This window comes from Polypterus senegalus, chromosome 13 (genome assembly GCF_016835505.1).
Source record: "Polypterus senegalus isolate Bchr_013 chromosome 13, ASM1683550v1, whole genome shotgun sequence".
NCBI classification, from domain to species: domain Eukaryota; kingdom Metazoa; phylum Chordata; class Cladistia; order Polypteriformes; family Polypteridae; genus Polypterus; species Polypterus senegalus.
This window is the reverse complement of record NC_053166.1, coordinates 163,169,210-163,184,451: the sequence shown is the minus strand read 5'-3', so window position 1 is coordinate 163,184,451 and position 15,242 is coordinate 163,169,210. Positions and strand designations below refer to the sequence as shown.

General features: G+C 54.8%; 1 protein-coding gene across 2 annotated transcripts in view; it reads right to left on the bottom strand.

Moving 5' to 3' along the window:
- lmf1 (lipase maturation factor 1) overlaps nt 1-15,242 on the bottom strand; it is a 78,348-nt gene that overhangs the window by 17,220 nt on the left and 45,886 nt on the right. For both annotated transcript variants that reach the window (XM_039776548.1, XM_039776547.1), the window contains one exon: nt 3,622-3,789. In XM_039776548.1, coding sequence (XP_039632482.1) covers nt 3,622-3,789 — 168 coding nt within the window. The remainder of the gene's footprint in view (nt 1-3,621; nt 3,790-15,242) is intronic.

Genomic DNA, 15,242 nt, shown 5'->3' with positions numbered 1-15,242 from the left:
TTCTTCTCTTAGACAGGTCGGCTGACGAGATGGCGTCCCGGACCTCCACACACAGCAAAGACCCCAGAATGGACCAAAACCTTTAAACCCAGAAGCTGGTGGGGCGGCTGGCATTGAAAAGCCCTGGCAAAGAACAAAAAAACAAAACTGGACCCTCAAAAACCCAAAGAGTCAATAAACAAAAAGCAGAGGGTCAAAAGGCCGAGGACCCCAAAGACGAGTCCAGCAACACAAGCAAAGCCAGACAGAGACGGGTGGGGGGGACAAAAGGCGCTATATAATGAGAGCGAGACACATTGTACGTGAAAGGCGCTATATAATGAGAGCGAGACACAAACTGTACGTGAAAGGCACTATATAATGAGAGACACACAGTGAGATATAATGAGAGCGAGACGCATACTGTACGTGAAAGGCGCTATATAATGAGAGCGAGACACATACAGTACGTGAAAGGCGCTATATATGACAGCCCTGAAAGGCGCTATATCTGAAGTTTCTGCTTTTTGTGCTGCTGCTGGCTTATTAGCAGCTTGATGTCCGCTCGTTCTGCTCACTACTGGATTAGTCATCCTTGTCTATATAGCGCCTTTCACATTCACACCCACAGCTGTACTCATCTTTTAGCTTGATGACCCCCAAGGCTTCTAGTCGCTCGGCTGTGTGGTAAACTAACAGATGTCAGGACCCTCACTGATGCACCAGAGCAGAGCCCCCATCTAAACCCACCGGAATTGTCACTGCTGTCCATGGTGCTGCAGCCCACCCCTCCATTAGCAGGCTTACTAAGAGGGGCCTCTTCCTCCTCCACGTGACACAGTGAGCCCAGCTGGCAGCCTCCCCGCTTTCAGCCCGCTAGCCCACAGAGGGCACGGGGTCTCGAGAGTGTACAGGTGGTCAGACACTCGGGAGCCACTTTGATCTGGACGTGACTCGTCCCAGAACTGAACTGGGCACTTGGGCCTGAGCTTGGAGGGCTCACCCGTTCAGCTTTCAACAACAGCAAGCAGGCCCAGGTCACGGCCACTAAAGGTGAGGCAGCAGCCGGACCCCACATACAGTAAAGGGGTCCAGGGTGGCCTCGCGGTTTCTTTATTTTTACTTGGGGCCTAAAAAATCTTTTTTTTTTTTTTCCCCAAAAATATACAAGCAAAGAACAAAATGCACAAAAGCAGACCACTGCATCATCTCCACCATTCTGGATTTAAAAGGGTCTTGAAAGTGGTCCTGTGTGCTTCTAACCCACAAGAATGTATATTGGCAGACACCTAGCAGGATGTGAGAGGAAGCCCACCTAACTGGAAAGCGAGGACGGAGATCACGTCACAGAGAAGATGCTGGCACAACCTCAGAGTCCAAAGCCCTCCAGAGTTCCCAGACTGCCATCTCCTGGCATCGGTCAGGACCACCCTGGGACGTCCCCCTCACCTTTGATCGCGTCACTTGCTGGGACTTTGACTTATTTTTCGTTTCTCTTTACATTTCTGTACTTAATTGTCATTCGTCACCTTAGTTACCTTGTGATGGTCTCCCCCCAGTTTCACTGTTTTCTGATTTGTGCAGCACCTGGGGGTGTGGTGCGGTGCGGCCCCCCAGTTACCCCAGCCAGGTCTTGCCCAGTTTTTCTTTCTTTGGCCGCCAGTGCTGTTTGTCACGTGTGTTGCACACTTCTGTTCTAGTGTGGAAACTGAGGGGGCGGGCCCTCCTGACCCGCCTGCTGTGGGCCACGCCCCCAGAAGACCTGTGATTCGTCGGCTCCGCCTTGTGTGCCAAGTCTCATGTTTTGTTCCCCCCACGTATTTCAGATTTGATTCTCCGTTTTATTTCATTTTTTCTTTAAGTTTTTGGTTCACTGGACGTCAGACTTGGAGTCTCGGTGCCCCTCGTTTGGACGACTTGTGTGTCACGGAGAGCCACCATTTGAAAAGGGGCCGCTGGGCTCGCGTTTTGGATCTCCAGCTTGGTCCAATGCGGTGTGTGCTCTTTGATGTCAGGGCCAGGCCTGGAGGCCACTGGGAGACCCTTTGAGGCCACTGGAAGCCCCTCTTCCAAGTTTTCTCAGAGGTCTCTTTCTTCTCGTATTAACGTACGGCAGACAGTGAGCTGTCACTTTGCTCCGGGGGATTTCCTCTCTCGATGTCCCACTGTGGGTTGTTGACGGGACCCTGATCCTCGGCCCTCGCTCACCGCTCGGTCATTTGGCTTGATGGGCACCGCAGCGCCATCTTTGAGCACAAGTCCAGGCGACACTGAAAACTGTGGCGGGCATTGGGTTTGTCAAAATGGCGTCCAGCGCTGACCCCGTGTCACCTTGATGTACAGGGACATACATAGGTGGGGGTCCCTGGGTGGGCTTGGTGACACATGAAGATGGTATTTTGGTATTTGTGCCCCGTATCTTGCCGCCCCCTACCCACGGTGGACTCCCAAAGGCTAAGGGGTGTGTGTGTGTGTGTGTGCGTCGCTATTCTCATCCAGTGGACTTAATACTCCAATTCCAGAAGACGTCGCTGCCTCCTACGCCGGCATTTCTGCTTTGTCTATCAGCAAATCATCTCCAGATGATCCCGACGGCTCGGCTTTGATGAATCACTCGGCCTTTGATGCCTCCATCTTTTCAAACATGCTGGAGCGATGAAACAGCAAGAGAGAAACCGCCGGCTGGGGGGGGCAATCGCATTTTATGTGTGTGAGAACAAGACAAACAGGAGAAGAAGCCCCCCAGTACCGAGCTGGCATAGGCGCCATATAAAAGGCTACCCTGCAGGTACATCACGTGTGGCACACAAGGGCCAATGATGTGCCAAGTCAGTAGCTGTCAGGTGAGAGTGCCACCGTTTGTGCCATGCCAGCTGCACTCTTTTTCTGCTCCTGACTGACGTCGCGGTCTTTGCTGATTGGATGGCTTTGCTTTTGGGTTTTTTGTGTTCCTCACCCTTATTTTTCATTTCAGTGAGCGCCCTTCACAGATTCACACACACACACACACAGCCCGACTACCAGACCCCAAGCCAAGAACATCCGTCCACGTAGGACACCTTCAGCTCTGGACCTCCGCATTCTTCCATTGGTTTTCAGGGGGCTTTGTGGTCTTCCTCTCGTCCACAGCAGGACACTTTGAGTTGTGGGCCTGCCTTTGGCTGCCTGGGGTGAGGCCTATCCTCAGTTGGCTTACACAAGGTGGGCTGGGATTCCAACTTTGCAGCCTGCACAAAAATCACACAACAATACGATAAGGGGAAACAATGAAACCGCGGGCACAAATGCCAAAACTAAAAGATTTAATTAGCAAGAAAAAAACAAAAGAAAATCACAAGGGTACAACACGACTGAAAGGGGCACCAAACCAAACCGGCCCACAAGTCCAAAGGCAAGCACATGACAGACCAGACCACCAAACGACAACCGGGAAGCCAGCTTATGGCCCACGAGCCCCTTCAGTAGACCTGGGGGCGGAGCCCGAGCTGCAGTGTTACCCGGCCCCGCCCCTGAGGAGCCCAACACACGAACCCACCCACACTTCTTAACGAGTGGGCGGAGTCACCGGGGCCCTGACAGGCTCAGAACGGACGGCACGACGGAAAGGAAGAGAAGAGAAGAGAAGAGAGGAGGGCGACTGACCTGGAAGAGGAGCTGCAGGACTCCGTGGAGGGCACACATCCGGCGTCCCATGAAGACAAAGAAGGGGACGACGAGCTCGATGAAGTGATTTGTCAGGGTCTCCAGGCGATGAAACCACCGGGGGGACTGGTGCATGTAATACGCCAAGGGGTTGGGCACCGGCTGGGTCTGTGGGAGAGAAAGTGGGCATCGTGAAAATGGCAAAGAGGTGTGCCTACCCGTCAATCGGGGGTGATCCGCTGCCATCACACGCACACTCGTCACCCAGACTCCTCTACCCTCCTTATAGCCGGATGGTGCTGCTGCCAGCCAAGGTGGTCTCAAAAAAGATGAACCTCCTGACCAAACAAATGGAGCCCCCTAAAATGAATGCCAATTCTGGCTCGTTCGTCATGTGAGTGGCGCTATAAACGATGTTTAAAGACTTGGAGTGTCTTCTGGGTTAAAAGATGCAAGTGCATGATTGGCACATCGGGGGTCTCAATAAATCACACTGGATGCCCCGTTTTTATTTGATTCACAAAATGATCCAATGCACAGGATGCACTTCATCGGGACTCGGGAGCCTGGCATCCTGGACCATCCCCCCACCCCACCCCCCTTCAATGTCACGCCTTCTCACAACCCACAACAGCACAGCCATCTATCTAATGGCACCAAAGAAGTGCTGCCACCTGGTGGTCTCCGGCCCATAACACGCCCAGCGCGACCCGGAGGTGTGCCTGCCACAGCGAGCGGTGGGCCTGAACGCGGCGCACAGACAGAGGAGCAGGCCTGGAATCAATCAAGCCGAGCAGCGAGAGCGGCCCCCCGAGGACAGCCGACCGCATCCTTCCTTCCTGAGACACCGAGACAGGAAAGCGCGAGCCACGGGGTCACCCAGCCTCTGCCAAGAGCGCTTCCGGCTGCCCGAGGTGGGGGTCGCCAAGTCACAGAGGTGTAATGGCTGACAAAACTTCCAGGCGGGAGCCCACCTGACTGACCCCTCGTCCACAAAGGGAAAGGCGCTATAAAAACAGGTCCACTGGAAGAGCCACAGCACACGTGCCCCCTTTAACTAGGCGCACCTCTGCACTCCAAAGGGGGGCGCCACCCCAGGGGGGCTGAGAGCTCAGGTGGAGGGCGTGCCAGGCTGCGTCGGGTTCAAATCAAAGCGCTCACCCAGGCTTTATTAAAAGGCCAGTCCGGCGGGCGGGTGGGGCGGCCTAGCGGAGGACGGGGGGCTTTCCTCGAGCGGGGCGCTCCAAGACAGCAGCCTCAGCCAGCGTGCTGTGAGTTTGAGCGAGCGCCAGGCTAACCGTAAACTGCTGGCAATTTACTCGAGACGCTCTGCCGCACCGCGCTCCCCGGAGACGTCGAGTAAACTGCACATGTACGCCGCGCTGGAATCTGCCATTTCACGTTCTGGTGGGCTGCTGCCACCACCGGCGTACCGAGCAGATGGCGAGAGCCCGACTCCGAGATCGGTCCATCTGTCGGCCCACCAACTGAACAGGGGGATGTGTGATGCTCAGCTGGCTACGAGGGGCTGCTCGGGTTCAAAACCTCACACAGATGCAGCCGAGGACCACCGAGGAGACGTCACGAGTGGACACCGCGCAGGCCTCACCCAACGTGTTCAATGAGGACCCTGGAGCATTAGAAAGGCGGGCGGGCGGGCGATCAATCACACCATGTGGCTAATTAGTTACCGAGCCCACCAGAGTCCTCAGCTGGACGGGCCTTACTGAGCAGGTCCGCTCAAGGTGGTCAGTCACGGCTCCTATGGAGTGACCGACCGGCTAACGTGATGACACACACGGAGGCCACTGCCAACTGACCAGCGACAGGTGAGCAGACGGAGACGCGTCGACAGCACGGGGAGCGAGTGGGATCAGCGGGGGGGCCACACCCCCGAACGATGGCTAACTCATTGAGGTGATAAACACAGAAAATGACGGAGCCCACTGAAAACAAGATGGCATCATGGAAACGAAAAGAGAAAAAAAAAAAAAAGAGGACAATAAAATAAGAAAACAACATCAAAGTGACAAACCAAAGTGACGCCAGCACAAAGAAAACCTCAAAAGTGGGCTGACACGAGTCCAGGAGGCCCACCAGTGACTTCTGCACACCCGCCTAGGACCAGAAATGGGGGACGAGTGCAGGCTGGGGGGGCGCAAGTTAAACACAAAGGGCAGAGACATGCCAAAAGGTCTGTGGTGCCCCCATTTAATGAAGAGAAGGTGGCACTCGAGGGTACAAAACACCCTTGGGGACCTCAGATGAGCACTGGCTTCTGGTGGCTTTGACATCATCGACCCGGGAGGGCGGCGCTCAGCAACAGAGGCTGAGGGGTGGGGCACACTGGGTGGGCACCCATCACAGAGCTTCCCTTAAAGACTTTGTCGGAATCTAACACCTGCAGGCGGGCAAATCACAACGCTCCTGCCACCCACCCTTTCATGTGACCGGCAGCGGCCACAGCCACACAACCCTTCACAAAATGGAGACCACAATCAAAGATGGCATCACAACAAAGACGTGAAATAAATTGTGCCAGCAAATACCCCAATCCGCAGCCACCTCTGGGGGTCCATGGCCAGCTTGAACAGACCTCAACTGCCCACCACCCCCTTCTGTGCCCTCTGGTGGAGAGACACAGATGTACCCCTAGGCCAGGCCTCTCTCGCATCCTTCTACTGAAGTTTCATGTGCCAGCTGGCATTCTGTACGATTGAGATGGCAGACCCTCGCCAGCCTCTTCAAACAAACCCCAGAACTGTGGTCACTTCTGCCGCAGGTCCGTCCCCCGACTGTGTCACTAGCCTGGCCTTTGTGCTGCCTGTAAAATGATGACAAGGAATTCAGTCGGACACTCCAAGTCATGGGCAGCGGGCTGAGAGTCGACGCTTTGACTACAAGGAGGTGCAGCAGGGTGGCACATCAAGATGCCTAGTAGATGGGTGAGGGCGGGTGGGTGTGTGTGGTGACCACTCAGTTCTGCCCTCATGGATGTTTGTCATCTTTATGTTTATTAAATGTGCCTGCATGACTTTAGTTGCCCCCCCCCCGGTGCCACCATTTTGTCTCTCCTTGTCCACTGGCGGCCATATTGTTTCCGGTCGCCATGCCCCCCTCTCCACAAATCTCTGCAGGACCATTAAAGGAATGCAGAAGAGGGGGTCTCGCATGCTGATTTGATTTGAATCTCAAGGAGCCGTCTTTACGAGAGGATGCGCTTACTTATTGGAAATTACAAAACCGGGACATCTGGCAGCCATTTCATGTCGGGCACAACGCAAGCCATAAATCTGGAGGGGACAACAACGGGTGACACGGCTCCACACGCGCAGGAAGCGACAGGACCTGTAGCTGAACACGGAGCTGAGGACATCGGGGGGCAATGCGCACGAGAGGCCGAAATGAGGGCACCAATCCCGGTCACCGGCGATTTGAGGTTCGAGGGTCCCCAAAGCAGTGACACTCCGCTCCAGCAGTCGTCGTCTGTGTGTGTGTGTGTGTGTGTGTGCCGAGCACCAGCAGGACGACAGGGAGACCAACGTGAAAAGAGCAGTGGGGTCTCTGGGCAGAACTTACCCTTGACTGGTGTGGTCTTAACCAAGTCCATTGTCAAGTAAGACACGGAAGCCACCGTACCACTTAATTCCAAACCCCTAAATCCTTCCACCTTCTCCTCCTCCTTGGTGGCTCTCCGTGGTCCTGAATCAGCCTCATCATCTTTCTCTGGACTTCCTCTGGTGCTGCGGTGTTGCCTTTGTAACCCAGAGACCCCACTAGCATGTCATATGGCTCCTTTGACTTGTACTCTACCTATAGGGGGCGCTATATAACCCAGGACTCTGAGCTTGCTGAATCGAGGATGTGATGAACGAACCCCCATTGGCTTGAAGTCTCAGCTCCTCCTCCTCCTCAGTTGATCCCGTGGCACTGATTCGGCCCACTTGCTCGTCTCTGGACTTCCTCCAGCGTTGCTTTGTCTTTTGTGACATGCGGAGACTACGGCTACACCCCGAACAGCACCCAGAGCCTCAACAAGGTTTAGGATGGCGTTATGAAGCCCGGGGAGGAGGTGCCATGACTGCTGCGGGCGAGGAGGAAGTCCAGCACCACAGAGAGCAGCCAAGGATGAGAACACTGAGGGAGCGGAGCCTTGAAAACTAAAGCAGGGGACAGGACAGGAGTGTTTAAAGGGGCAGTGGGTCAAGACGGGTGCTTACGAACACTGCCAGCTATAATGTTGGCTCTACTAGTGGGGTCCACAGAAGAACAAGTGGGCTGATTCAGGACCACAGAGAGCGGCCGAGGAGCCGAGCCATTAAAACCAAAGGAGGTTCCATGCAGGCAGCTGGGTTATATAGCGCCCCCTAAACGTGAAGTCAAATGAGCCATATAGCACACTAGTGGGGTCTCACCCGCAGGGCTCCATATTACACAAAAGACACAGCAGCACTGGAGGAAGTCCAGAGACGAGCAAGTGGGCCGAATCAGTGCCATGGGGGACCAACTGAGGAGGAGCGGAGTCTTCCAAGAGGGGATTAGGACGGTGGTCTCCAGTCCACTTGTGACCACAGTTTGAAACTCGTCACTGGCAGATTTCATACAACTGCTAAAAAGTTTTCTTCACAGAGAACCACAGACACAAGGACTAGGAGACCACCCAGTGTGGTGGGCAGCGAGACTTTTGGGATCTGATGTTTCTTTGGCACACGGGATGGATGAGCTAGGTGGGCCAAATGGCCAGCTGGCATCGGGGGGCACAATGCAAGCAAACATACCATTAGCCTACTGGTCTGGATGTGGAGAGTGACCAGTCCATGGGAGACGGACGGGCGTCCTCAGCTTGGAAGAATAACGAGACACAAGCAGTGACTTGCCAAACGTCCATCAGCTGGCACAGGCCGAGTCTGAAGCCCCACTTTAGGTGGCGTGCGGACCTTCAAAGGTTGAGGAACATGCCGAGCCACGGCTGCCCTTAGCTGGGATGGAGATGGTCATTTTGGGCAGGGGGGCAGTACGATGGGCTCAGATCAAACCAAATCTGTGATGCCCGTCCAGTGCCGGTGCCACCTCTGTCCCTTCACTCGTATATCACACAAAGCAGGTCGTCTTTCGGTCTCGAGTCTTGCCAAGAGTGCCAGGTCAGACCTGCTAGTTTAAAGCTGACATGGGGGCCGGAGGACCCTGGTGACGATGCCCAAGGGCTCACTTAGCATCGGCCGGCTTTGTGGCTTCTTTCTCATGTCAAACCGATTCTTTTCTGACTGCCCTGCTGGCACCAAAACCCACAAGATGTCTGCCAGGGAAGGTGCTGGTTTACCTCAGCAGGCTGAATGAGACACAGCAGCTGGCCAAGGTGTCACCGCGCTCAGACTGATGTCACCAAGGAAACAGAGAACACCATTTGTATTTTGCTGCATAACAGCAAATTAATGTCACGAGTTGGTGGGCTCAGGTCCACAATGACGGTGTCATCACCGCCACTTGGCTTGGAAGCCTTTACTGGGCAGAAGCAAGTGAGACAGGGCTGGAAATTTGGCATCAAGGCTGGTGTCTCGATATGCCCACATGAGAAGCGGCTGGTGGGTCAGAGCTTGACGCGGACCATCTCATCGATACCGAGGGGGGCAAACCCGCAGAATGAGCTCAAGCACACTAATGTGACCCCTAAGTCGGCCTCTCTGCTCCAGGGCTCGGGAACTTCGTGAACCGCTGGACGGGCAGCCTTTGGAGATCAGAGCAGACCATGCTGTGCCCTTATAAAGAATGTCTATTGGTGCCAGCCCACGCCAGCTGATCACAGGCTGATGGTGCAGCTTTTGCCACACAACACATATCTTGAGCGTCAGCAGAAGGGCTGGTCACTGTACACCAGCTTCATTCAGATTTGCCCCCCTCACCTCACTGGCACTGCCCTCTGTGGAGGGCTCAACACCCATGGCATGTCATTCTAGGGCCTTCTGTGCCCACATGGCTCACTGGAAGTGCCTCCAGCCAGTGCCAGGTGACACCTGGAGGGGACATCGGCTCACGTCATCTTAGCAGCCCCGACTCGGCTTCTGTGCGTTCATCAATTTGTTGTCCCCACTGGCCACTGACCTAAGAGCCCTCCAACTCTTCTGTGGCACCTCGGAAGTCCTGCCATCTGTTGAAAATTGATGCCAACGAGCCACCCTACTCGCATCAAATAACGGAAACGAAGGAAGCAAAGGGCTCCGTCGCGCAGACCAGGACGCAGAACCACCCTGTGTGGCACCCACAGAAGAGGAATGGGTCCTATGACTCGAAACGGGAGGGGAGGGCTTTTAATAAAAATAATAAAAAAAAAAAAACTAAACACAAATGAACACAATACAAATAGTGGGGGGTCATCAGGGTGGGCACACAGTGTGCCTTTCAACTTGTGCCATAGCAACCATAAACAAAATGGCGGTGCCCAGCCACAGGAAGAAATCAACGACGTGAAAAACCCCAACGGTGAATTGAAAGACAAGAAAGTGAAGATGACGAGAGATGGATTGTGAGCAGAGGGCACAGCCACAGGAGGGCATCGCTTCCAATCCCAAGTCATCGCCATGTCACGGTGGGCTTTGGCTTTCAACGAAGTTAGCGCCCATTTGATCTCCTCCGTTGTTATGGACGGTTGCTAGGGGTGTGTCTCCAGGGGCGTGTCCCGTGACTGACTGACTGCTCACTCAGATCTGCGGCTCATCCTCTGCTGCCCTCTGGTGTGCCGTTGTTGCCACCCGCCCTTCGATTCTCCTTTGGTGGTCCGCTTTGGTTGACTCGACTTTTCCATCTGCAGGTTTCTGACTCCTGTCCCCTTCATCTTCGCCCCTTGACTTTCTGGATTTCCAGTCTGGGAAGTTCGTGATGGGGAAAAGTCAAGGCAGGCCCATAGGACCCCCGTGTCACCTGCCCGGGTGTGCGCCCCCCACCCCTACGGGACGGGCCTGATTAGGAGTCCAGTGTGCCCCCTGCCGGCGCCCCCTGGCCGTCTACAGCGGGACTGCACTCTGACGCTCCCAGTAAATCAAAATCCCGTCCAGGCTTCCTTCGCCATCTGGAGCCCCCCAGTCCCCCCCGTGCAGCCGCTTCCTGCTGTGGTTTCTCAGTGAAGGCCCTGAAGATGTGCAGTCAGACGACATTTCGGCGTATTCTTCTTTGCCCAGATGTTTCCATTTCTCTCGCTTTGTGATTCGTCTCGAGAGGCCCAGCGCACCGAGGCTGCCAGGCGAACCCGCGGACGGGCATCACGTCGATAGAAGTGGGAGACTGGGGAGTGTGGGGGTTTTTACATTCACTGGTTCTGGGATTCCGAGTCATTCGGGGCCGCGGATGTGAGTCTCACTGGCCTCGCCCGTCTTGGGGGTCTTCCGGTTACATCAATCGGTTTTACTGGGCGCCGCCATTGTGTGCGAGATTGTTGTGATGGCTGCCAGGTGAGGCCAAAGGTATAAAGGCTGGTGGGCTGAGACTTCCGGATGGTGGGGTTTGTGTGCGTCATAAGTCTGCGGCCCCCCTCTTTCGACTTTCGTTTTTTTTTTGTGTTCTTTTTGCTTTGTCACAGCCCTGGTGGTGGGCAATGCAAACACAACCAGCGGAGGGCCTCAATGACGGGACCACCGGGCTGAAGAAGGGCAGAAGATAAAAGGGGGTCAGGAAGGCACCATGTCACCACAGTGACGTGCCACCCACCACGGTAAACGTTACCAGCTGGTCAAGCGCAAGGTAAGCAGTAAAAGAAAGGGACAGGGGCATAAGCCAAACCAGCGGGGCACACGGTGACTGGCACTCCAGATTTACACAAAACCCACCTCAGCGATGCCAAACCAGGGCCCCCTTCTAAGAGGAGTGAAAAACTTGGAATGAATTTATCAATTAATAAAGAAAAACAGCGAGCTAAACCACAGCAGAGCAGACCCCCAAAAGTAACCACCTGGCAAGACCACCAGAGACAAAGCTAGGCCAAGGGAGAGAGGCTAGGAAACCCCCTGCAAGAGCTGCAAGCCTCAATAAAGACCCCCGGCCGGTGAGCCCCTCTTGCTCCTCCGTCTTCTGTTTGGTGGGTCACCGAGTCTCCTTCGAGGGTCCAAATTCTCCTCTTCGTTTTCATTTGGACCAATTCATCGGCCATTTTGTAATTCTGTGGCTGCTGCCCTTTTGGTTTCCCGTTGCTACGGCTAACACACTGTTGTCAGGGGTGTGTCCTTGGAGGCCGTGACCTTTGACCACAACACAGCAGGCTGGACGGTCATCCATGGAAACGTTTCCTCAGCCGAGCTGCAGGTTCAAACCTACACCTCTGGGTGCTTCGGCTCCCGTTTCCGTCTGTCATTCCTGCCCTTTGTTCTCGTCTCGCGGTTTGGCTCAGACGCTCGTCGTTATCGACCTCACAGCTCCTCTCACCACTGAGCGGGCCGGGGCCTTCACTGGCCAGCCCAGCAGAGGCTCACCCAATCCAGCCTGCGCCCAACTACCAGCAGCAGGCTTGGACCTGACTAGGCCCAGAAACGGGCGAGGGGTTGGATGGGGGGATTGACGGTGTTAATAACTGGTTTGAAAGTTCAAAGAAAGAAAGAAAGAAAAACTCCAGCATATGGAAATGAAAGGCGGCCACAAATACAATGGTGACACAAAAAGGCGTCACCTCAAAGGCAACCCAGTGACGAAAATCCAAGCAAAAATGGCACAACTCACAAACGTCAAGGCAACAGATGAGGGGAGGAGTCAGCAGCAGTGCCATCAGCGAGGACCCACCCTCCAAGCACAAGGGACATGACGGGACATCTGATGGCACGTGCGGGTCTCAACTTCATCGAAGCCGCTAGAGGGCGCTGTAGCCACTGTGTGCCCTCAGTAGCAGTGCCCATGTTAGGCAGCAGCCACCTGTGCCATGCATTCCAGACACTAGAGGGCCACACAGTCGAGGGCATCAACAGTGGGGCACCCGTTAACACCCACAAGTCAGTGGGCACGGGACAGCACACGCATAGCGAGTCCACCGTATTTATAATGACGTCTATTTAACATAAAGACCCCCAACAGGAGGGGGCAAATTCCAAAAACAGACAACCGTGACGACATCCCAGACGACCAGGAGGGATCGGAGTGAAATTACAAAGTGTTCACGGGGGCCACCGTAAGGGAGCGGGAGGGCGAGGGCACCACAGCAGGCATGACACCCGTTTTGACGTCAGCGACTTTCTCCGCATGGTGTGGTGTGCCTGCCTGCTTCGAGCCCCTGGCACGACTTATTTAACTCGGGACTTTTCATATTATCTCCCGCCAAAACAGAAATAAAACTGCATGCTGAAGCTCTACTGCGACTGGCACCATGGCACAGCGGGCATGCGCACCCAGATTCAATTCAGGAAGCCTGGTTCCACGTCTTCATGATCCTAAAGATGGTCGGCCTTTTGGCCTTTTTGGTTTCAGCAAACGCAAATAACTTCGAACAACTGACTGACTATCTGGGTGACTGGCAGGAGGTACGGAGATGATGAGGGGGCAACTCATGGTGACAAATTACTAGACACTTAAACACCAAATGAGCAGCAGGTGGCCATGGTGACACCCGGACTATACCCTTGCCACCTTCTCAAGTGGCGGCCCGGTGCCCTCATCACGTCGTTGCCCGCCGGGCACTCCGTTCTCTCTCATTTCACAGGGCGTCGCCGTTTTTCAACCTGAGGAAATTTCCAAGCTGAAGGCCAGCAGGCACAGATGAGGTGTTACGGATGACTTTGCTTTACTGCTCGTGCTGTTGGCAGCCAAGGGTGGCAGATACAATGATGCATTTCCTGACTGCCACCCCCGATTACCGCGGCCGAGATAAGGGCACCGTGCCACAAGCTTGGCTGCATTACTTGGCCGCCCCCCGTGCCAAAACGACACAACCAGGGCCGGCAGCTCCGCCGAGAGAGGGAGGGAGTGAGTGAGCAGCTTTTTTCCACTGGCTTGTCGGGCACCCTCGCCATGGAAAGACCACGAGGGCCTGGCGAGCTCTGCAGCACCGGTCGCCGTATGGCGGGCAGAGCAGCCTGCCTTTTTGGCTTGGGAGGGTCTTCCACAAGTGGGCGCACTGCATGGCAATGGGAGAAAGTGGGCACACACAAGTACAAGGAGAGGCAGCCGAGAGGCACATGCCACTGAAATACCCTGGAGCTGGGAGGCACCGGCCTGCACCACGAGATGACTGGCAGCCTTCCCGAGTCTCCATTTTGATGTCATAATCTTACAAATTAAGATGTCCACAAGTTTATGAACATATCGTCAAATAAAGAGGTTGGCACAGTGCTAGATTGAAATTTAAATGTGGTTGGCAGCGCGCCCTGGGTTGCCATGACATTTCCAGTCCCATTCTGTAAATTAAACACGATGGACGCGGCGACAGCAGACACGCCAGCCGGGGGCACTGCCAGCCTTTGACAAGAACCACATAATGTGTGGTGACATGAACACCACAGCCCTGGTGACGAGGCCAAAAATGATGGGCGTCCTCTACGATCCTATAAGCTGGGTGAGGAGGGACGAGCAAAGGGAAAAGCTGAAGAACAAAACCTAAATCAAACATTTGCACCCACACTTCACACAAACCTGGATGACAGTAAAGCTCCTTGCCGTCTATGCCCACTGCACTTTCCTTTTGCGCCCCTATACCCCAATGTCACCCTCCTGGCTCTTCACTTCACTGCCACCTTGTATCACGTGCCATTGTGCTGTGAACCCCATTTGCTCTTTTCAATAAAGCGACTGGCACAGGGTCTCCAGTTGTGACAGCAGCAAGGACTGAACTGGCACCGTTGTGGCATCCAACCCAGCACCTTAAAGTGAGTGGCTCAAAGGCGTAATGTGGAGAACTGAAGACTGTGTGCCGAGTGCCTCCTCAAGTGCCTGCCAGGGGCATTGCTAGGATGCCAGTATGAGGTGGGCAGAGGACCCTTTTTTGGGTGGGCACAATCCTGCCATCTGCTTTACCCCACTGAGGTCACCTCACTTTATATACGCAAAAATGCTAGCACAGGAACAAGGCATTGGCACAGGGGTGCAGAGCAGGCTGCGACCGGATTGGCCTCGAGCTACATCACATGATCACTCCGTAGAGCCCCGTGTTACATGGCGCCTTGCATGATGACGGCTCACATCATGTGGTGCCCTTCAGAGACTGAAGATTAAAAAACGTCAAAACATCGGGTGTCAGCTCGGGGCACAGGCCCGACTCTAGCAGGAGTGCCCTCGGGCACCAGGATGGGCCGCTGCCAACAACACACGGCAGGACTGTGGATTCCATGACTTTAAGGCCTCTGATGAAATACGCGAGACAATGGGCGCTTTATGCTGCAGTCCCCCGCTGCCCGCCAGCTCTCAAACCGAGCTCGTAGTGGCGCTGCCATCTTCACTTAGTCTGTTGCTCTTTCATATAGCTCCTTTCACAGCCCCAAAATCGAACCTCGGGGGCAGCAGTCGTTCCTCCCGCCCTGCGGTGGCCGTCCCTCGTCTCCATTACCATAAGACAAAAGGCGGCCGGACGCACACATCCGATATTTAAAGTGGAAATGAGCGGCGCGGTCCTGCGAGCGGCACAATGGGACGCGACTTTCAAGCGCTGCGGTCGCGGG